At 44.8% G+C, this 23,881-nt stretch overlaps 1 protein-coding gene across 1 annotated transcript in view; it reads left to right on the top strand.

Annotated features, from left to right (window-relative positions):
* APC (APC regulator of Wnt signaling pathway) overlaps positions 1-23,308 on the top strand; it is a 177,044-nt gene extending 153,736 nt beyond the window's left edge. Inside the window, exons 13-16 of the mRNA XM_068130202.2 lie at positions 4,454-4,570; positions 8,707-8,921; positions 15,246-18,288; positions 18,581-23,308. Of these exons, the coding sequence (XP_067986303.2) occupies positions 4,454-4,570; positions 8,707-8,921; positions 15,246-18,288; positions 18,581-21,379 (6,174 nt within the window). The 3' untranslated portion in view covers positions 21,380-23,308. The remainder of the gene's footprint in view (positions 1-4,453; positions 4,571-8,706; positions 8,922-15,245; positions 18,289-18,580) is intronic.
* Positions 23,309-23,881: the final 573 nt, after the last annotated feature.

The raw sequence follows: 23,881 nt of genomic DNA, 5'->3' as shown, positions 1-23,881 counted from the left end.
GCAAATCCAGGAGATGGTGCATCCATCATCATAATCGGCATATAATTCATTTTCAAAAGAATGTTTTTGTGTTGTTTTCACTTTGGATTGTTTACAACATGTGAATGAAGTTTTGTCCCAAAATGACTTTTTTCATCGTGTAATACTTTCAACTAAAACTGACATTCTACCCACAATGCAAATTGGACTTACCTGAGGAATGTATTTCAAGTTAAAAATAGATATTGTGTTTTTTAAATTTATTTATTTATTTATTTTTGCTTTTTGGGATTTGAGCTGTTTTACTTTTTTTTGGTTTTTTAAAATACAACATCGAGGCTCATGTAAGAGCTAACATTAATCACACAAAAAAACACAAGTGGACACATGAACCATATAATAAAGGGAGTGGGAGACAAGATGGGGAGAGAGAGGGAAACACACAAGTACAACAGAGAACAGGGACATCAGGAGATCTTTGGGAGAGAAAGGGCTTGGGGGGAGGAGGCATGCGAAGCGGGGTGGGGGGAGGGGGGTGGGTGGGTTGGGAGAGCTATAAAACACATTGACACTGCTAGGACTTCCAGGAAAGAAGTTGGTATTTCAAAAAAGTGGTTCTCAGGTGAATTAACGGGGGTAGAAAAGATCAAGGTTTTGCATGGGGGAAGATAAGAAATGGTGGGGAACAGCTGTTTTAAAGACCTGGAGGGAGGAGTGGGATTGAATAGAGTGAGGGAGTTTGTTCCAGAGGCGGAAGTAGAGAGGAATGAAAGAGTGAAGGTGAGCAGAGAGTCTTGATTTTGGCAGTTTAACCAGAAGAGGGTTGCTGGCAGATCTTGTGCGACCTGTAGGAATATTTGGGGCACACAGCACAGATGGAGCTGGGGGAGCTAGGCCGGATAGGAGTCGGTAGAAGACAAAGACCACCAACCAGCCTGCAGTGAGTGAGTGAAAGGCCCTCACAATCAGCCTCATCGCGGGAGATTCCAATGATTCTGAAAGCTTTGGTTTCAACAGTGTGAAGACGAACTAGGTGTGAGGCAGGAGCACCAGCCCAGAGGGGAGAGCAGTATTCGATTGAGCTGCGGATGAAAGCCTTGTATGTGGCTGGGAGTTCAGGTGTGCCAATGAAGGACTTCGCATGACGGAGGATGCCCATTCGGCGACTGGCTTCGGAGGCCAGCTTGGAAATGTGGTTTTCCAAGGAAAGATCATGGCAGGTAGTGAGACCCAAAAGCTTGAGTGACAGAACTTCTTGGAGAGGATTGTTGAGAAAGTGGATGGGAGGGTTGTCCAATCAGTCTTTTCGGAGAGACAAAGTGAGAGTGTAATATTTGTGAGGATTGAAAGACATGTTCCACTTGTTTGACCAGTCTGTCATTTTGTCCAGGTCTGCAGAGAGTGAGGAGGCTGCAGACTGACGATCTGAGGGATGAGGAATGGAGCGGCAGAGAGAGGAGTCATCAGCAAAGAGATAGAGAGGATTTTTCCAGAGAGTCGGAGAGATCAGTGATGAAGACCAGAAAAAGCACAGGGCCCAGAACACTGCCTTGGGGAACTCCAGCCTGAACAGGAAGGGGAGATGAGAGAAATCCATTCAGGGCCACACGTTGACTACGACTAGAGAGGAAGTCCGCAAGCCTTGCGTGGGGATTTCCATGGATACCATAGGAGGAGAGTTTGGTGAGCAGAGCGTGGTGCTAGACCGTATCGAAGGCACGTGATATGTCAAACAGTTAGTGATATTTTGTTAGTACAAGGAAACTGTCCAGGAAATGACAGAGGAGTGGCATTCACTTCCGTGAGCAAGAAAAACCTTGGTTTGTCCTCGGATTGGTGTAGCTCCATCTTTTAATGCAGTGAGCAGGAAATTGACAAGTTCTTCCTTGTTTGGCCCCTGGTTGAGGAACTTCTTCCACTGCTTTGGAATCTTCAACTGATTTGCATTTGGATCTTGACTGTCTGACCTTTTGAAGCTCTTCTCACTCATTCACCCTTCTTCATGCTTTTCACATGATATCTGTTATTTACAAAGTGGATCTGCTTTGTTGTTGTATTTCTGGCAAGTTTGCAATCCCAATTAGAAGGAGTTTTTCAAGCTCTCCAAATGTCGATGGAATGTGATTGACCTCGTTTTAGCTTTTAACTTATGAACATGACTTTGAACATGACCTTCAGTTATTGGGCCATAGCCATTCCTTCAATAATTACGATTCATACACTCTCTGATGGGATAGAATGGATATATGGGTCTGGTGTGGTGATGTGATGCGTTCGTGGAGTCGTTAGTGGAGACTCAATACGAGGCATGAGGTTGTCTTTTGGATGCTTCACAAGGGTTCCATGATGCGTGGAGTGTGCAAGTGGGAGTGGGCCAAGGCTGAACTGTATCATCTTCTCCAAACTCACTTGATTGGCTCTTTCACAAAACAGTAAGTGTGCAAACAGGTTCCTGCGAGACTGCAGTTCTACTATCTTGCTGCAAGAAGTGACTTTCTTCTTTAGCACACTGCTGAGAATGTCTTCTGGTTCTTCAAAGGAGCAAATAAACCTGTGTTTTCTTGTTCGAGACTATCTGCAAGAAATGCCTGTGGAGTCTCCTCTCCTGCTTCTCTTCCCTTTCTGAGGTCGTTGGCCACTTGATTTGAAGCAACCACTCCAGTTGTCAAATATACCAATTCTTCAGTCTCTGTCGTGAAGGGAAGCATGAAGGCTTCACTTGTTGATACAATTCTGTTGTATCCTCTTCATCTGTCCTGCTGCGAGTGGGATCGAAGTCTTTGTTCTGTCGGATCACTTCACTCTTACCCACCACCTGCTCACAGGATCTTCTTTTTTCTGCACGCAGATGATAGGAGGATATTCAATGATGTTACTGCTTCTTTGTTGGTGGTGATACCCTTCACTCCTCCACCATTAGTCGTGGCATACCTTTTTGCCATTTGCTCGAAATGCATATCCATGATGTTCTTGTCTCTGAACACAGAAATCCCCTTTGTGAAAACTCTTCATTGATGGTAGGGTTGTTTGGAAGCGATATTTTGCATCTCCAGTCAATACACAGTGGACATATTTGACTGTGTCATGTTGTGAACCAGGACATCATAGATCGGGGAGTGGAGAGATGAAGTTCCCAATTTCCTTCACGAGATGCACGGACAAACAGAAGTTGCACCATGTCCATGTAGCTGCTCCATAATTCAAAGGTCGGATTAGCAGACCCATTAGATACAAACTCATTGTAGGAATCAATGACAGACTTTGGGGGGGAGGGGCAGCTCATGGAACTAAATTCCCCTATATTGTGGATGAAGCACCAATACAACTTGAAAAGAAGAATTGCCTGGAAAGGCTAGATAGAATAACAATGCACCTTCTTTGACAAGGTCCAAAGTGTTTCTGAACCTGGTCAATTCAATGCAAGATACCCATGCGAAGACTGGCACTATTTGTGCTAGCGACAGGTTTACATCCATGCAGGGCATGTAGAGAGTCTAGGTGTGTAATTTTTCCACATATGTCAATATATATATACTAGCAAAAGCACCCGGCGTTGCCGGGTAACAATGAGTCGCTTCCTAACGGGAATATGATATACGCAATCTGGGTCCATCATCTAGAGGGAATTTTAAAAACAGATCGCAGATACACTGGAGCAGTTGCGTATTGAGGAAAAATGACACTCGGGGCGAGATGTCAAATTGCCGCCCCTCGTAACTTCCCATAAGTCTGAATGGTGTGTGTGTGTGTGTATCTGTGCATGTGTCCCTGTGTGTGTGTGTGTGTCCGTGTCCGTGTGTGTGTGTGTGTGTGTGTGTGTGTGTGTGTGTGTGTGTGTGTGTGTGTGTGTGTGTGTCCGTGTGTGTGTGTGTCTCATATACAAAGGTGTATAACATATACAAAGTAATTGATGCCCCCACTGACATTTTGGCCCGACGACGTGTATCCCATTCGTTGTCATCAATATGGTGTAGAAGGATTTTTCCTGACTCGTTTTGCAACTGTGGCCAAACAGCGATATGCATTTTTCTTATTGGTTTGTGATCTGTTTGTGAAAATATAGCAATTGATGTGGGGATATCTATTGGCCTATGCCCTGTTGGAAAGTCAAGTACCCCTATAGGCTAGCTAAGAAAACTTCAGATTTTGTAATTATGTTGAATGTGCCGGAACAGGCAACTACATTACAAACAAGCCCGACAATTCACCCGCATAACAACCTCCAGAGCAACATTTTGCAAAATTTGAAGAGTTGGGTGCTAAAACTTTGAGGCGTTCTTTCCATGAAAGTTGTCCATATAACATACTTGAAGAAAACAGAGAATTTGGAGGTTGTCAGGTGGGGATTATTAGTGTATTTCACATAGCCTGCCTTGTATGCTCCTTTGATCGACTGAGCTTGCTTATAGAGTATACAAGTTTGTCCACACATTCATGTTTGTTCCACACAAGCACTCTGCACTACTCCCTGCAGGTCATTGCGAGTGTGCTGCGGAACCTATCCTGGCGTGCAGACGTGAACAGCAAACGCACATTGCGTGACGTGGGTAGTGTCGCAGCTCTCATGTCTTGTGCTCTGGAAGTTAAAAAGGTGAGTGATGTTGTTTCCATGATTCAGATTGCATCCACTAGCTCTTTCACACGAAATACATTTGGCTCAGCCCTTTATGGGCCCAGTAGGCCCAAGAGCTTTTCGATTATTAATTTCTCTGGCGTAGTCTCGCCGAATTGAGTTTTTAGTTGTTATTGACGCCTATGAGAGGGCCTATGACACTGATAGGTCAGGCTGAATGGATTTGGGCCCTAATAGGACTGTTGTCGTTATTTTGTGCAAGTAAAATATCACTTTTGATTTTATTTTAAAAATGGAAATCAGTTGTCTTTTAACTTACCAGACAAGTCTTGATGAAGTTCTTTATTTTATCAGTATTGAGAATTATTGTGAATATATAATGGAGCTGCCACCACAAAATGTATTGCAAGTAGCAGGGAGATTTTTTTTTTCTCAGTACAGACAGTAATGTGACGTGGAGTCAGAAATGGCTGTATATCAGGTTTTTCTGTTTTGGATTGTTAAACATCTATACTTTCGGTCTGTGCAAGTTTGAATACATTACTTCGCTTTTTAGCACGGTTTACCTGGGATTGAGTTGGAGAGTAATGGCACAAAGTCTGCTTGATAAGCAGGGATTGGAACGGGAACTTGGATTGGATTGGAACGTACTGGCCTGGAAATCCTCAAGAAGCAGGGAATTCTGTTGCCTCAAATTCAAGGCTTTGTTGAAAGTATGGATTTTTGCCATTTTTTCCAAAAGCCTGAAAAGGAATGGAAAACAAAAAGAGGAAATATTGATGATTTTTTTTTTGGTTTAAATTCACCATTGCCTTTAACTGTGACAGTTTTATTTTTAATTACTAAAACCTATTATTGGACCAACAAATGCTCCTGCAGCATGAACAAAAGAAAAACTAGAACGGCACTCGGTAGAGCGCATACAACTGCCAGGCGAACAGTTTACGTTTTGTATCCACTGATAGGTCGGATCTGGATTCGGACCTGAACCAAAATTAAAAATTAAAAGTGTCTCCCTTTGATTAGAGGTCACATGAGCAACCGGATTACGTGATATTTCATTGCCTACACCACAGATTTATCAAAATCAAAAAGTCGAAGAAATAGCATTTCATATCTCTTTCGACCTCCTTGCACTTCCTACACTCCTTAGACCTTTTAGACCCCTTCTTCCCTTTAGACCCTTACACCCTTTAGACCCTTGCACCCTTTAGAGTGGTTACGACTTTTACTTACGACTTTTACTTTTACTTCCTCTAGACAGTCAAGTTCGCTCATCTTTTCGGCGCACCGGCACGAGCCGAGAATGGCCCGTGCAGGGGCTGATCCGAGGATCTCACCAAACCGTCCGATCGGTAGTAGCGACAGGCGGTGTGTACAAAGGGCAGGGACTTAATCAACGCGAGCTGATGACTCGCGCTTACTGGGAATTCCTCGTTCGTGGGACACTGTCTCAAGCCCCAGTCCCCATCACGGACGGGGCTCAGCGGTTTACCCGAGCCTGACGGCGAAGGGCAAGGTACACGCTGGCCCGTCCAGTGTAGCGCGCGTGCGGCCCCGGACATCGAAGGGCATCACAGACCTGTTATTGCTCCATCTCGCACGGCTTGCAGCCGCTCGTCCCTCTAAGAAGTTAGTCCGCCGGCCACACCAGGGTCGCGGAACTAGTTAGCGTGTCGGAGTCTCGCTCGTTATCAGAATCAACCAGACGGATCGCTCCACCAACTAAGAACGGCCATGCACCACCACCCACAGAATCGTGAAAGAGCTCTCAGTCTGTCAATCCTTCTCGTTTAGACCCTTGCACCCTTTAGACCCTTACACCCTTTAGACCCTTCCACACTTTAGACCCTTACACCCTTTAAACACCTTAGACCCCTGAGACCATTTAGACTCATTAGACTCCTTCAGATGCACACCACACAAACATCTATGGAGTCTTCTTGCAATATACACTATACAGACTATACTTTTTTCATCAAATAATGCACAATCTCCACCCACCCAGAGTTTGGAATCGCTGGAAAACCGGCACCACTAGGAATCCCATTTAGTCGTTTGAATCTTCGAGTAGTTTAACCAATGTCAGAATGGGAATACCATAAACAAATCGACCTTGTTGCTTGGGATTGCAGTATTGCACGATCATTCCTGAATAGCGCTTTCTGGTTTGCTGTCTTCGGTCATGTGATTTGGAATATAATTATTGTGTCTATTGGTTGCCATGTGAGGTTTTGGAAGTTTTTTTTTCTCATGAATGACTATTCTCTGTGAAAGCTGTTGAAATGGACTCCATTAAGTTCTGTGTTATGTAACAGAAGAAGGACAACTGCAATAGCCGACGACTGTGCTCACACTCTGGATTGGGTCAGAATTATTGTAACCTGGAATTAGGTTCTACTAGTGAGGTACCCGTGCTACACACAAGTGGGAGGCCAGAAGCAAACAGACAATGCAGAAACGGCGAATGCTAAAGCATGAAACCAATAAATTCCACATCCCTGTAGCACCTTCAGTCGCACGTCAGACATCGACAGCAAGTTCGTGAAGGACTTCCATGAAAAACGTACCTGTTCGCAAACAAACGGGTACGTTTGTTCCATACCCAGTCAATGGCGAATCTGCATATGGCGATCCGCGAATTCACATTTAGAAAGTAGACACCGTCACGGCATTCCGTCATTCACTTGAACTCGATATCTCTTTTTTCATTCCAAACAGCGTAACTCCAATCACAAATGAAATAACATTAATATAAAAAATAAACTTTTAACATTGGTGACAAACAAACATTTAAATCCTGATGTGAAGTTCTGTACGGTTGGGTGAACACAATTACGAATTCAAAATCGTAATTGTATTCACTCAATTCCAATCATCAATTGATACTTTAACAAAACGATTAACACGATTAACGTTTAATGATTGAATGACGGTTGTATTGGGATATTATCCAACCCACGCATTGCCGTCATCTGTCCACTTCCGCATTCGTGGCAGGTTCGTAATTGTCATCAAAATATAAACAGTATTTGTGGAATTTCAATAAAAGCCACATCACTGTTCATATCGGTAAATATTATTCCATCGTGTTTGGAAAAATTGGAAAATTGGAAAACTTGGAAAAACAATATAGCCTATTTTACTCCAAGGGGTCCCAGGAATACCCACCCAAAATATCGTTGCGATCGGTTGAGCTGTTTTTGCGGTACCTTTGAACGGACAGACGGACATTTGGTGAATTATAGTAAGATGGAGGAGGAATGGTGTGGGTTGATCTCCACTTCCTTTGTTGAACCCTTGCCATCTGATGGTGAAAGTAGCAGTGATGAGAGTGTGCTGACAAATTAAATGCCTGATCCTCGTGATGTTGATGCAAATGGCAATATTTGGTACAAAAATCCCATAACTGGGTCTGCTAAGATTAGCGGCAATAAAGAAGATAACGGTACGGAAGAAGGTAACTACAGAGCTTTTATCAGAGCTGGTCTTTTCTGTGGGTTTAATATCGCAAATGTAAAAATAATAATCTTTCAAACAAAATGGAGTGAAAGGTAATATTGCTCTGTTCTGACAAGCAAACAATGGAAATTGATTCTGCTAATTAGCTAGTTACATAGATTAATTAATTACAGTAAACATTAACCTGAGTTATTGATTCTGCTTCCAGTGATTCAAATAACTCTTATAAATGAGAATTATTCATTAAAAATTTTGTTTTAATCTAGAAATCCCAAAGAACTGAGCCAAAGCAATCAATCTCCAATAGTTATTGCAACATGAGAAACATTTCATCTGATTAGCATGATTGATCATTTGTTATTTTTATCGTGGGAAAAGGGTGCATGTTATTGTGTTTCAAAGAAGAAGAACTCCACCCCCACTCCCCCCTCACCCCCCCCCCCCACCCCCACTACCCCCTTATGGCAATTTTGTCAATCTTTGGACCCCTTGTTCTTTTGTGAGAGTTTCCAAGTTGGCAGTCCTTCTTGCTCGTAGATGTTTGGGCTGCAGACTGACATTTCATAACCTAGACAGCCAAGGCCCATGATCGGCACATAGCATTTTGATTGTGAAAGTTCAAGTGCTAAAGTGTTCCCACTTGGTGTTCTCACCGCTGAAGCTCTGACCCTTATTGTCCCGGTCTCTGGCAGGAGTCTACGCTGAAGAGTGTCCTGAGTGCGCTGTGGAATCTCTCGGCCCACTGCACCGAAAACAAAGCGGACATTTGCGGTGTGGACGGGGCACTAGCTTTCCTCGTGGGTACATTAAGCCACCGCAGTCAGAGCAATACCCTGGCCATTATTGAAAGCGGTGGTGGCATTCTACGAAACGTCTCCAGCCTCGTCGCCACAAATGATGGCTTTAGGTAATAACATTTCAGCACGGTATATGTTTATGGGAGTGTGTTTGAAATCTTCGACAGAGTAAAAATGCCAGGGTCGGTTGATGAAGTGGAGGGTGGGGGTGATTAAATGAGAAGTAAATGAGGTTATTTTAAAATAAAGTTTGAAGAAGAGGAAAGAAAAGGACGGTAAAAAAATGTTGGGGTAGAGAGGCAAGAAAGGGGAAACGTTAATATTTATATTGTTTATAATTACCATGTTCATGTTTTTTCAATCAACACTGATTTAGAAATGTGTAATTTGGATGGTTCAGTTTAGTTATTCGGATTCTAAGTATTTGCAGGAGGTGGAACATGTTTATCAAAATTTGACATAATTAGAAACTGTTTTATTACACTTGGCGGTCAAGAGTGGTGTAAGTGATTCTGTTTTGTTCTGTTTTGTTATTTTTACCTCCACCACCAAACATGGATGGAGGTTATCTTTTCACCACCTGTCGGTTTGTCCATCTGTCTGTTTGTGAATAGGATATCTCAAAAAGTTGTGGACGGATTTGGATGAAAATTGGTGGAGAGGTTGGGTGTGCGACAAGGATGAAATGATTGGATTTTGGTGAATATCCGAATATGGATCCGGATTCGACAATTTTTAAGTGATTCTTCACCTTTGAGAGATGGGGGGAAAAACGATATATAGCACAATATTTTAAAAGGCTATGCACGGATTATGACTAAACTTGATGGACGAGTTGGTTAGCTGACAAGAACAAGCCGATTAGATTTTGGTTCAGGTCAGAATCCAAACCCAGCCTATCAGTGGGATATACAAAACATATACTGTTCCGCCTGGCGGAGGTATGCACTCTACCGAGTGCCGTTCTATCTAGTTGTTTCTGTTTTATTACAGTAAATTCTGTTTTGTTATCCTCTTGAAGTTTATATGAGCACCATTACTGAGAGGAGCCGGTACACTCATCAATAATAATAACAATTGTATTTATATAGTGCCTTTTGCCTTTCTTTCTCTTTCTTTCTCTCTCTCCCTCTCTCTCTCCCTCTCTCTCCCTTTCTCTCCTGTTCTACAGCTCTCTCCCCCTTTTCCCCCAACCCTATCCGCCCTGCTTCCTCACCCTCTTTCCCTCTGTCCTCCTCTTTCTCTCCCCCTCTCTCCCTCTCTCTCTCTCTCTCTCTCTCTCTCTCGCTCCCTCTCTCTCGCTCCCTCTCTCTCCCTCTCCCCTCTGTTCTCCTCTCTCTCTCCCTCCCTCTCTCTCTCCCCCTCTCTCTCTCTCCCCCTCTCCCTCTCTCTCTCTCTCTCTCTCGCCCTCTCTCTCTCGCCCTCTCTCTCTCGCCCTCTCTCCCTCTCTCCTCCTCTCCCCTCTGTCCCTCTCTCTCCCTCTCCCTCTCACATTCTTCCCTACCCTCTCTCTATCACTCTTTCTCCTTGCCCCTACCGGCGAAGCAGCAGGATGACAGTTTATGGCTGGGTCTAGACCTCCCTCATTCCCCCTTGTCCCATTTAAACAACATGTACACATTGATCCAAACTTCTTTCCTCCTATCCTCCACTTCCATACCTATTGAACAAAATACACAATGGAACTTTTGTTTCCATGATTAAATACCACACTGCCAGATAATCTTACTATATATAATTCAGCTTTTGGGTGTTTGTTTCTGTGTTTGTTTGTATTTTATAGTGTACTAGCAGAAGTACCCGGCATTGCCGGGCGGGGGAGGGGAGGGGGAGGGGAAGGGGGAAGGGGAGGGGAGGGGAACGGGGGGAGAGCGAGCCCCTTGGTAAAGCGAGCGATTTTTTTTTTCATAGCGTCATAGCGTTCATAGCGGCATAGCGATTTTTTTTTTCATAGCGTTCATAGCGTCATAGCGATTTTTTTTTTCATAGCGTCATAGCGTCATAGCGTTCATATCGTTCATAGCGTTCATAGCGTCATAGCGTTTCATAGCGTTTCATAGCATCATAGCGATTGTTTTTTTCATAGCGTCATAGCGTCATAGCGTCATATCGTTCATAGCGTTCATAGTGTCATAGCGTTCATAGCGTTTCATATCGTTCATAGCGTCATAGCGTCATAGCGTCATAGCGTTCATAGCGTCATAGCGGTCATAGCGTTCATAGCGTCATAGCGTAATCACGTGATCGCTCTGAGCGAATCAGCGCCCACCTGCTCTGATTCCGTTGATTCCGTGCGCTGAAATGCGCTGAGGTAAATATGAATAAAAAATATGGATCGTCAAATATTTTGAGTTCGGCCATGTTCGTCCCAGGCTCAATGGCCATGTCTATGCCAAATATCAAGCACGTAAGCCTCTCTGTTTAGGAGTCTATCGGTAACATTACACACACACACACACACACACACACACACACACACACACACACACACACACACACACACACACACACACACACAAACTGTGTTTTATATATATAGATGAACTCTTAAACAGCTGGACGAAATAAGTTAAAAAGCCGTGGCTATACTCTGGGTTAGCATGGGAATCTTCTGTTAAGTTGGGATGACCAACTCAAACTTCTATTTTTACTTTTATGTTAAAATGGTGAATTATCTAAAGTGGGTGAATTATCAAACGTGCTAATGCACTCCTGTACCACTGGACAGAATAACTTGGAAACTGCACGTTATCGCTAAAAAATAAATCAAACTCCCAGAAGTTGGACAAATCATTCTAAAATACATATGCCAATTCTCTGTTATATTGTAATGAAACCTATAGTCATCATATATGTGGGGAAATGCGTTGAAACATGCGTGTCTGTTTGCTTGTTGGTTTGTGGGATGAAATGTGTTTAAACGTGGAGGTTGTACTCGGGGTGTGCATGGGAACATTATACTAAGTTGGGATGGTTACCTCCAACTTCAAGTTGCCCCCTTGCCAGGTGTTTCATGCCATATTTCATTAAAATAAGTGCCTTTGAGTGTCTGGTTTGTTTCTTCATTTCTTTGTGTGTTTGTTTGATTGTTTTTGTTTGTTTGGTTGTATGTTTTTGCTTTTTTGTATGTTTTTACTTGTTTGTTGATTTTGTTGGTTTTGTTTGTTTTCTGTGCACTGATCCGTAACCCTAACCCCGTGATGGAATGAGTTGAAAAGTAATGGCTGCACTCGGGGTCTGCACTGGAAAGTTTTAGGAGGTATATAAAAACATAGTCCAAGATTTCAGGGTGTGGGGAGGGAAGGCCCCAATTAGTTTTAGGCTATGTATAGCATAGCGCCGCTCCCAGTCGAAGGAGCCATTACAAGTCCTATAAAAACGCAGTAAGGTCTCTATATGCGGGGGTTGTGTTCCTGAAAGTGGCCGCATATATTGAAACCGCATATATCGAATACTTTGAGCCACAGATCAGCGTAAGCCGCATAACTCCTATTTTTTTCCCCACACATATCGAATTTTAGTGGAAATATGTGAACCACATAACTCTGAATCCCCAGATAATGAATATGGATTCGTTATTGTACACCAATTCTGGGGGAATTAACCCATCTGTAAGGATGAATGCTTCGCTAGTCATACTATAATTTCAGAAGTGTCTGTTTGTGTGTTTGTTTGTATATTTTCGACTTCTATCCACTCCTCAACCGCTGGATGGAAGTGTTGAAAACTGATTGTCATACTCGGTGTGTGCACAGGAGGATTGTTGGAGGTAAAAATGTAATCACAGTCCCTGGATTCAGGGTTGGGGAAGAATGCAAATTCTTTCAATGTGAATGTACATCGTAATAGCATATTACAAATCGTAATAACAGTTGGTATTACAAATCGTAATAAAATGACAGTTCTGGGGGAATTAACCCGTTTGTAAGGACGGGTTCTTCACTAGTCTTCTGCAGTAATTTAAGCTTTCAAACAGACCAAAGCTGTTATAATTGCAGTTTTAAAACCTCATCCTATACACCCAATAAATTGAGGTGTGGAGTTGGAAGGAGCACCTTAGAACTGGCATAAATGCAGCACACTATCAATAATACTAAAAAGATTGATCGGGCGTAGCCTGAATTGCGCATACACGTTTGCCCCAAATTTACTCACGAGCCATGCCATCTGGCCAGAGAGCTCTGACTGCACATGCGTGTTCACCCCAAATTTGCTTTGCAAGATTATCATGGATGATCAAGGTCACAATAAAAACTTTCAATTCGTAATCAAATTGATATATAAGCTGAAATTCGGTCACTTTCAGGGAGCTGAGCAAGTATCGTGACATATGGTGCGCATGTCATGTGGAACAGATAAACTCTTTTTGTATACAGACAAGCCTTGACGTAAATCCATCACGTAAATTCTACACAACTACTTTTCTTCCTTGTACATGTATTTGTAACTGCTTATTTATGATCGGGCACCCAACAATGTCTTCTCCTTCTTCCTCTTTTCTCTTCTTTTCCTTAAATTTTTTTTAGTGATCCTACTTCGTGCCATCTTTCTATGCAGCATCTGTTCAATGGCTGCAAACAAATTATTTGTCATAACTACCTGAGTGCTGACCTTTAGCAAATGTTCAGCTGAAAAAATAACAAAACTAGAATGGCACTCGGTAGGGAGCATACCTCCGCAAGGCTGAACAGTTTACATTTTGTATCCCACTGATGATAGGTCGGATCTAGATCCAGAACAGAAACTAAAATCGAATTCGCTTGTTCTTGTTACCTTACCCAATTCATCCACAACTTTTGAAATATCATGCTACTAATCATTTTTGGCCCTTTTACTCATTGGTGAAGAATCACTTTTAAAAATTCTAAGATCCAGATCCAGATCTTCACCAAAATCGAATAATTTCGTCCTTGTCACATACCCAACCTCTCCACCAAATTTTGTCTTAATCTGACCACAACTTTGAGATATCCTGTTCACAAACAAGCAGACAGACAGACAAATAAGAAAGATGTCATGCAGAGCACGATACTTGCAAAATCCCCCCCCCCCCCCCCAACAAGGTTACCATGGATACATCAAGATTCCTAAGATTAAAATTGATGATCTTAATCAAATCTCGGGTCAATCGGATTTAAATAATTGATTATTTTTCAGATCAAAATTGAAATTAGAAGTTTGACCTTTTTTTTTTTTTTTTGTATACAAGATCGAGGCTTGTGAAAGAGCTAACATTAATCACACAAAAAGTCAAACCGACACATGAAACACAAAATAAGGGGAGCGGTAGACAAGATGGGGAGAGAGGGGGAAGGACACAAACACAACATTTGAGAGCAGGGACATCGAGAGAAATCTGGGAGGGAGAGGGCTTGAGGGGAGGTGGGTCTTGAGTTGACCTTCAGTTGACATTTGACCTTTTGAACTGAAAATTTGTTGCTTTCCCAATTTGATGATGCACTATGCAATTGCTTTTTAATTTTCAAGTTAATTGGATGAAAATTGATGATTTTAGAAGTTTGACCATGAGTTGACTCCTCCCCCAGTCTCTTGTCCTCCTCTCTTCCTCACTCATCCCCCAGTCTCCTCTCCTCCTCCCTCAGTCTCCTCTACCACTCCCCCAGTCTCCTCTTCCCCTCCCCCAGTCTCCTCTCCTCCTCCCTCAGTCTCCTCTCCCCCTCCCCCAGTCTTCTCTCCTCCTCCCTCAGTCTCCTCTCCTCCTCCCCAAGTCTCCTCTCCCCCTCCCCCAGTCTCCTCTCCTCCTCCCTCAAAATAGTTGCTTTCCCAATTTAGTGACTCGATATGCAAATGATGTCAAAAGTGGTTTTTGCAATACGATTTACTCTGACATTTTCCCTGTTACAAAAATTAAGGTAACCTACGTGGACATACGGATCATACTATACACAATCTAGCTATACCCTCCCCTTTCCATGTAGCAATATATCAGCTTCGCCCCCCCCCTTCCCCACCCCCCATTTGGCTACCTCACATCTAAATGTTTTGCTTAGATGTTCCAGGTATTGATATTGTATCAAACTGAGACTCTGCCTCTGACTTGCTTCTCCTTTTCCTCTGCACTTCTCAGAATCACTCACCTCTATATACTGTATATAGAAGTCTCGACATCGAGACACGGAGTATCCAAATAGTGTGGAGGAAAGTCCTTTAAGGCAGGAATATAAAAAAAAGTTTAAAGGAGAAAATTCAGAAATATAATCACAAGGCTTCGTTTTGATTGCAATCCAAAAGTAAATCAAGCAAATTAAGACACCACACCTCTCTCGTATGTACCCTGTACACCCAGACACACACCCATCCTCCCGTCCCCTATGCATATGCAATGTATTGATGGCCCCTACCACATGTTGACTTGTCATTTCATTAAATCAAACTAGACTGACATAAATTTCACCTCTGTCCTGTTGATGCAGACAAATCCTTCGTGATCACAACTGTCTGCCTATTCTACTGCAACATCTCAAGTCACACAGCCTCACCATTGTCAGCAATGCCTGTGGAACACTCTGGAACCTGTCTGCACGAAATGCTCGTGACCAGGAGACGTTGTGGGATCTGGGAGCAGCCGCCATGCTTAAGAACCTGATTCACTCAAAGCACCGTATGATTGCCATGGGCAGTGCAGCAGCACTTCGAAACTTAATGGCAAACCGCCCACCACGCTATCGGGACCTCGGTATACTATCACCTGATGCTGCAGCTCCGGGGCTGCACGTGAGGCGCCAACGTGCCCTTGAGGCTGAGCTGCAGGCTCAGGACCTGGCAGAGACCTTTGATAACCTCGACAACCTGAGCCCACGCTCTGCTGCTGTACATAGCACTCGCCCTAGGGCATTGGTTGCTGAGTGTGTGCTTGATGCCTCTGCCTGCCGGCGAAATGGTCTTAATGTTAGCCGAGCCGAAACTACCATGACATCTTTAACCACAGTTTCTGCCCCTTCAGAACCTTCAAGACGTCCTCAACCAGCCTGGGAGGAATCACGGGGTTTGGGGGCTGAACTCCGACCTGCAGAATCGGGACTAAGAGGGTACTTGCCATATAGTCGGACAGAGAGTGGCTGTAAAGAGGTGTCAGGCAGCGATTCCACAAACTCGGGTAATAATGATGGTGCGGTGCATCTTCAATGTTATGGTAAGTACCCACCTGACTTGGCACGCAAAATCCACAGTGCCAATCACCTTGATGAGGCAGGTGCTGATTCCGACACACCCATTAACTACAGCTTGAAATATTCAGATGAACAGCTAAACTCAGGCCGTCAGAGCCCTAGTCGATCACATGATGCTTGGTCCCATCCTGAAATGCCCGCAAGAGCTCAAACCAGTTCTTCAGAAACTCATGCAGCGGATGTGTCGAGCAATAATTTCTCAAGTGGTGGCAGCAGTGGAGTTAATGCAGTAGCAAGTTCTTCAGGAGGTTTTAATACTGCTTTTGGCTTGCGTTCACCTTGTCCTGATGACTATGAAGTGGACGACAAGCCAACCAATTATGGTGAGCGCTACTCGGAAGAGGAAGAGGAAGAAGAAGAGGAGGAAGAAGAAGAAGCAAATTTGACAGCAGATGATGAGTCAGGTGTTGAAGCGGCATCAGATGAGAGATACTCGAGTGTCCAACGGCATGCTGAACCCATCGACTACAGTTTAAAGTTTTCCTCAGACTTCCCCACAATTTGTACTGATGACGCTGATGAGAGCAAAGACACGATTAGAGGTTCCGTGGGTCTTTCTGACACACAAAGGACCAGAAGAGAGTCAAAAAGTTTTATGGCACCTGCTCAACCAAAACGTTTTGCAGCACCTGGGAGTGGAGTTGATAAGATACGTACATACTGTGTGGAAGGCACACCGATTTGCTTCTCTCGTTGTAGCTCTTTGTCATCTTTAAGCAGCACAGAAGATGGTGGAGGAGCTGTCGCCTGCTCAACCATGCGCGGAGATGATCGTGAACCAGATGAGGGCAGTGCTGCCATGGACGAATCCATAGGCACAAGCGACACACAACGATGCAAGATGGTGAGGCTACGGGTTGAAGACAAAGGAGAGCTTACTTCCGGTGCAAAATCTCCATCCAAGTCAGGAGCACAGACGCCAAAAAGCCCATTAGACCCATATGTGCAGGAGACGCCACTCGTGTTCAGTCGATGCAGTTCCGTGAGCTCACTGGATAGCTTTGGGAACCCATCCATTGCCAGCTCAGTTGCTAGCGACCCTAATAGTGAGCTTGTAAGTGGGATTGTTAGTCCCAGTGAGTTACCTGACTCACCAGGCCGAAGCATGCCTCCAAGCAGGGCCAAAACCCCACCACCACCCCTTGAACATCACCACCAACAACAATCACCATCACCACAAGAACACCACCACCAAGTACCACTGGTCGATTCTAATGCAGCAATGAATCAGATCTCACTATCTGAGGTTAAGCAGCGAGCAGGATTGCAACCTGTAACTATTTCAGAGAAAGTTGCACCAGTGTGGGATCCAGTGGATCGACCTCCAGGAATGCTGGCAGCAAGACTCCTCCATTTTGCAACAGAGGCAACACCCGATGGGTTTTCCTGTGGGTCGAGTCTAAGTGGGCTGAGTATTGATGAACCACCAATCAACAAAGACTCTGAGCTGTGGGCATCAGTATTGTTGGCAGCTGTACAGGAGGAAAAACCTGGTGTTGTTGAAACGGGGTCGGATAGACGAGTGAATTTGTCCATGGAGTCTCCAGCACAGTGTGTCGGCAGAAAATCTGAAGGTGACAAATCTGAGCTGCTTGAGGATTCTGACGATGATGCAGATATTTTGGAGGAATGTATTAATTCAGCCATGCCTACAAAATCATCAGCTTCCAAGACCAAGAAGGAAACTGAGGGAGGCCAGAAATGTCCAGCCACGCAGATTGGAGCAAAACGCGGAAGCCAATTGCCTCTTTTCCGGCACAGAGCAGGCCACCATACCACAGGGTCGGCTGGAGATGGCCTCACTCATGACACACCTAGCATCTACCACACGGAAGGCACACAGTCAGCTTTCTCTGCTGCCACATCGCTAAGCGATCTCACTATTGACTCGTCAACTGATGAGCCTGGTGGGCTGCGTAACATGGGACGGGCTGGCACTCGCCACAGTGAAGGTGATATCCTAGCTGAGTGCATTAGTGCTGCAATGCCCAAAGGTCCGAGCCAGCGGCCACACCGTGTGCATCGCATCATGGTTCAGGCCCAGCAATCTTCAGACAGTGGCCACCCGAGGCAACAGCAGCACTTTGTGCCCAGCCGTTTGCCCAAGCCGTGTCGAGAGTCTTTTGATGCATCGGGCAAATCGAGTGCAACGGGACGGCCCACAGCAGGCTTTGCAGCTGATTCTCCACATCACTTTACGCCTATCGAAGGCACACCATATTGTTTTTCACGTAATGATTCATTAAGCTCGCTGGACTTTGACGACGATGATGGAGATTTATCCAAGGTGAGTTAATTGCTTGTCACCTATTACATCATCACACCTTGTTTAAACATAGAACTATTCAAAACAAAATGTTAGTTTACAACAGCTTAATTTATCCTGGGTGGAACAATGCACGAATTGCTTGGAATTTTTAATGGCATCCAGGTCATTGTAAAATTACCTTGAAGAGCATCTGTTAATTAATCTTCATCATTGTAATTTGTACAGTAATTAATTTTGCTACCCAATCATGGTTGTTGATTAATTCATCCATTCATCCACTGTCTCCTCTTCTTGTTTGCCCCTCTCATAGGCCAAAGAGGAGTTAAAGAAGGATTGGCGACACTTACCCAGGAAACTTTCTCAAGATGATTATGGAAAACGTCTTGCAACTACTCGTTTCGGCAAGAGTAATAAATTAACAAATGCCGATGTTTTGCAGAAGACACGGGCTGCAGATCGGGCACAAGGACGACCAGTGTTATGTTCAGAAGACGTTCCACGAGGGAAATCGTGCCCTGACCCACTTCAACAGACAGAGTCAACGACAGAAGAACGATTGCGAAGCTTTGCTGTTGAAGACACACCTGTGTGTTTCTCGCGTAACTCATCTCTCAGTTCATTGAGTGACATTGACCGAGATGACAATGGTAATGCAGGTGGTAGCGCAGTGACTCGCTCTGAAGGGCTGGCCTCTGGTGCGCACCAGCGGCGGACAACATTGCAGGCCAGGGGAAAGGCAGGGGATACAGCTCGTGCTTACCGAGTTGAGGGCACACCAGCATGCTTTTCACGTAATTCATCACTCAGCTCATTGAGTGTAGAATCTGAAGATGATCTTTTACAGGAGTGCATTTCATCAGCCATGCCACAGAAAAGAAAGACCAATGGGAGAATGGGAGCTCGTGTTGAGCAGCGGGTGGCTGTCAATCGCTCTGCTAGAAGAGCAGTATCTATGGATAAGGAAGGGAATGCAGCTGAACTTCGAGCAGAACATGTTGCTTCCCCAGAATCTGAAAGCTTTGATTGGAAAGCTATTCAAGAGGGAGCAAACTCAATTGTATCAAGCTTGCATCAGGCAGCAGCAGCTGCAGCAGCTGCAGCAATAGATACTCCAGGAAGTCTCTCACGCCAGGCCTCATCTGACTCTGATTCTATTCTTTCCCTAGTCTCTGGCCTATCTCTTGGTTCCCCATTGCATGTGATGGCTGATCGTGAAGAAGCCACATCACCTACCCTTCAGAATTTCACACCTCCTGGTCCACGGATATCCAAAGATAAAGCGCCAAAGCCTAGTGTGGAAGCACCCAAGGCAGTGCGTGGTGGAAAAAAGGTTTATCGTAGTGGTATTACTGGGAAGGCCAGGCCAAACGTTGATTCACAGACCCAGGTGCCTCAGTCTCTCTCAGTTTCTGTTGCAATTCGAGGACGGGCCAGTACTCCTTCCCCTGCCCTTAGGAACCTGTCACCAAGCTCTAGTGCAGCACCAAAGAAAGGCCCTTTTAAGCCTCAGGCTACATCTGGCCCAAGTGGCTTAACACGATCTAAGGTAAGCGGCGTTTTGCGTGGGAACAGCAGTGGCAGTGTGAATCGATCAATAAGTGCCCCTGCAAGAACTGATGGAGCCTCCCTCATAAAACCGAGCCCTGGTGGTAGAGGTGGCATTACAGTAGCAAACAATATGCGAGTTCAGCGATCTGCAGCCCGCTCTCCAGCTCCATTATCAGGTCGTATGTCAGCATCACCAGCATCTACTCCAGGTGCAAGCCGCCTCTCTGCATCCCCTGCTCGCAATTCCTTCCCCTCAGGACTGAGGCGAGCCTCAGCAACTGGCATTCGGAACGGAGGCTCCTCACCAAGTGCGCCGTCCTCACGATCTTCTAGTTCATCTAATCTTGCATGTCTTACGAGCAACAATGGTGGAACAAACTTAGCGTATGCCCGTCCTACTTTCGCCAACAGAACCCGGACATCAGCTGGGGGAAGTAAAGTGGGAGCAGTAAATAGTGGTGGAGGAGTGAGGACCACTAAAGGAAGTTCAGTGAAACGTGCAGAGCTGGCACAAGCAGCTTCGGCCAGATCTAGTGAGAGTGAGTCTGAGCATGCAGAGAAACCGGTGTCACTTGTACGCCAGTCCACCTTTGTGAAAGAAGCACCTAGTCAAGACTTCCGTGATGCTCTCAAAGCATCGTCTGCCTCTTGTGAGTCAGTGTCTGGTAATAGGGGAGGGCATAAACACAAGGAAAGAAGTCAGGATATATTAGGATTAACGGCATCAGGTTTCCGGTCCAGATCTCGAAGCCCAGGTCATGTCGCGTCTGGCCGTAATGGCACTTGGAAGCGGGAAGGCGGTAGTAGGCCAAGCTCGTCCCTTCCTCGTGTGGGAACATGGCGTCGTGCTGGAAGCTCTTCATCCATTTTGTCTGCATCTTCAGAGTCATCAGACAAGACTCGGGGGGGCGGATGCGGGGGTGGCAGTGAAGGCGGGACTGACGCCCCTGTCATTAACAAAGCTACTCCGCCTAAAGAAGGAAAGCAGCCGCATGGACAACCTGTAGCAGATAGCAATACAGTGTTGGTAAATACAGTAGAAGCTGTAAACCAAGGGCCAACCCCTCCATCTTCACTTTGTGGACTTTGGAGAAAAACGTCTGATTCAGCAGAGACCCAGGAGCATTCAGTGGAACCCCCAATGGCACCAGCAGTGTCAAAAACAGAAGATGTGTGGGTGCGCATTGAGGACTGTCCAATCAATAGCCCACGCTCTGGGAAGCCTGAGGAGGGTGATGATAAAGTACCTTCATTTTCTCCCGCTGCAACTCCTGATAACGAAACGGTCTCGACCGAGCGGACCACCCCACTGAGTTCTGCCAACTCGAGCAAGCACAGCTCTCCAGGCGGTAGCACAACAGTGTCGGCTCGTGTGACCCCTTTCAATTACACACCCAGCCCACAGCGGAGGGGTGCATCTGAACCAAGTGCTGCACGGCCGTCACAGATCCCCACGCCTGTTCCAAACAAGAGGCGTGACCCGAGCAAGACCATAACCAGCCCTGAAGCAGCCGAAGACGCGAAAGTTCACTCGGGTTCATTTTTAGTCACGTCTGTTTGAAAATGCAAATTTGAAGTTTTGTCCAGTGACAGGCACAAGGATCATTTTTGAAGGTCGCTTCGATGTGTGCTCCCGAACATTGTAAATTCTGCATTTTTTCACTCTTCTTCTGTTAGAAGCCCACGTCATTTGCAAGGCATTCTGACATTCTCACCACCAAGGGAATTGAAGACTCCAATGCAACTTAGGCCTTAAATATCACCATCTGGTCAGTAAATTTTTGTCGCATTGTTGCCAGTGTTCTGTACTTGTGTGGACGTTGACGTGCACGAATGGCAACAAGAAGTGCACGGACTGAGATCATGTTTGTTTTAGTAAGACACCTTTTGAGTCATTTGTGCAAAACGTCTGACATGCCATATGTGTTAGTCCCGTATTGTGTTTGCTTTTGCCTCTAAACTGGCGAAATCGAGTTTCGCAATGCTTCCGACATCAGGGTAAGATAAGACACCAAGACCCAGATCTCAGTCGAGACTAGGAGGAATCAAAAGAAACAATAGGAGAAAGGAGAAACAAAATAGGAGAAACAAACTCTGTGTAAAGTTATCATTGAAGGATATCATTCGCCAACGAGCACCGGCCCTTGACGTTCTGTGCTGATTGGTCCTTAATGTCTCTTCTTCTTTTTTTAAACGTGTATTCTTACCTAGATGAGGAAATAAGAAACTTTCACTCACTCTTATACACTACCTGAAACTTGTTTCTCGAGGCAACGTATGCACAATGTGCTGGTAGAGCAGGCACCTTGTCGTGCGTACTTTTGCTGCCATTGACGTAATCACGTACCTCTGCGTGGGGCTGTTCCCAGTCGCAACTTCAACTGCGATTGATTCGCAATCATCACATGCTCCTGCTTTTGTACCCGCAAAACGACCAGACTCAAAGTACTCAGAACAGCAAAGTTCTCAACCATCTGAATCCGTTGTTCCTGAGACGCCATTCCGTGCGTGCTCAAGGAAGCACATCTTGTGCTTGTGTGGATCTGGAAGGTAAATTCAGGAATCTGCCTTAACATTGTATTCCCACCGGACACAATCAAAAGGAACGGTTTTATGAAGGCTCTGCAATGACCTTCAGCAACCCGATACGTTTTATTTAACTTTTCATCGGCTATTAACCAACAAAGACCTTTCAAAGTGTGATTACAAAACTGTGACCCTTGCAGCCAGGTTGTTGGCCTTGCTGTAGTCGTTCTGCGTCGCTCTACTGATGACGTTGCAGACTGACGGAACAATTGTAGGCCCGCTGAACTCGACGGTTATCACATCAGCAGACAGCAATGCATTTTGTTCATAAAGTAAATGACACTGACGTTCAAATGTAAATAATGTATACTTTGTGCATTTTTGTTTAATTCTAATTGGGTAAAACACTGCAAGCTCCGAGCTTGGGGAAGCGATCATTAAAGCCATAATTATTTCCTTTTTTTGCCAGCGAATCGGACAGCCATGTTGTTAGACCTTACACGTCATCCTCTTCCTTTTGGCTCCACCAATCGGCGTGCCCCATTGTAGGTGGTACCATGAAGCTTCGCAAAGTTGGTGTACTCACTTTGGGCACCGTCTTCTTCCCCATGTCCAATCCTCTCACGTCTGCTGCTTGCCATGGAATTAAATTATTAGAACCGTGTTCCGCATTTGCGTATAACGACCCCCTTCCCATCCATCACTCCATTCATTCTGCCTGCCTGCCTGTCCACAACCATGCTGTTGTGCTGTGCTTTGCTGTGCCGCGAACCCATCGACCGTGCTATGAGATGCTCACTGGCCAAGTCGCCCGCACCTGCTCCCGATCATGTGACTACTTGTTTTCTATTTTCTTTTCTTCTCGGATGTCTTTTATATGAGCTGTATTCCAGTCCCCCTATTGCAAGGTAATGTTATTAATGTACATGAGCTTGTTCGAAATAAATTGTTAATTATAACCAGGCTTGTGTGTGCTGTGCTTGGATTATTGCTTATGGTTTTCATTTTGCTAACCGTGCGAGCCCACTAGAGTGACGAGATACTTTTCAGTCAACTTTATTTGCTTTTTTCCAGGCAATTTTTTCAATTTTCCGGGTTTTTTCCAGGCATTTTTTTCAATTTTGCAGGTTTTTTCCCAGGCAAATTTTCCAGGTTTTCCCAGGCAATATTTCCACTTTTCCAGGTTTTTCCAGGCAATTTTTCCAATTATCCAGGTTTTTTCCAGGCATTTTTTTCAATTTTCCAGGTTTTTCCCCAGGCAAATTTTCCAGGTTTTCCCAGGCAATATTTCCACTTTTCCAGGTTTTTCCAGGCAATTTTTCCAATTTTCCGGGTTTTTTCCAGGCATTTTTTCAATTTTCCAGGTTTTTCCCCAGGCAAATTTTCCAGGTTTTCCCAGGCAATATTTCCACTTTTCCAGGTTTTTCCAGGCAATTTTTCCAATTTTCCGGGTTTTTTCCAGGCATTTTTTTCAATTTTCCAGGTTTTTCCCCAAGCAAGTTTTCCAGGTTTTCCCAGGCAATATTTCCACTTTTCC

This window comes from Myxine glutinosa, chromosome 11 (assembly GCF_964187855.1).
Source record: "Myxine glutinosa chromosome 11, kmMyxGlut1.1, whole genome shotgun sequence".
Classification (NCBI taxonomy): domain Eukaryota; kingdom Metazoa; phylum Chordata; class Myxini; order Myxiniformes; family Myxinidae; genus Myxine; species Myxine glutinosa.
The sequence above is the reverse complement of the archived record's forward strand: the minus strand, read 5'-3'. Positions and strand labels throughout refer to the sequence as shown.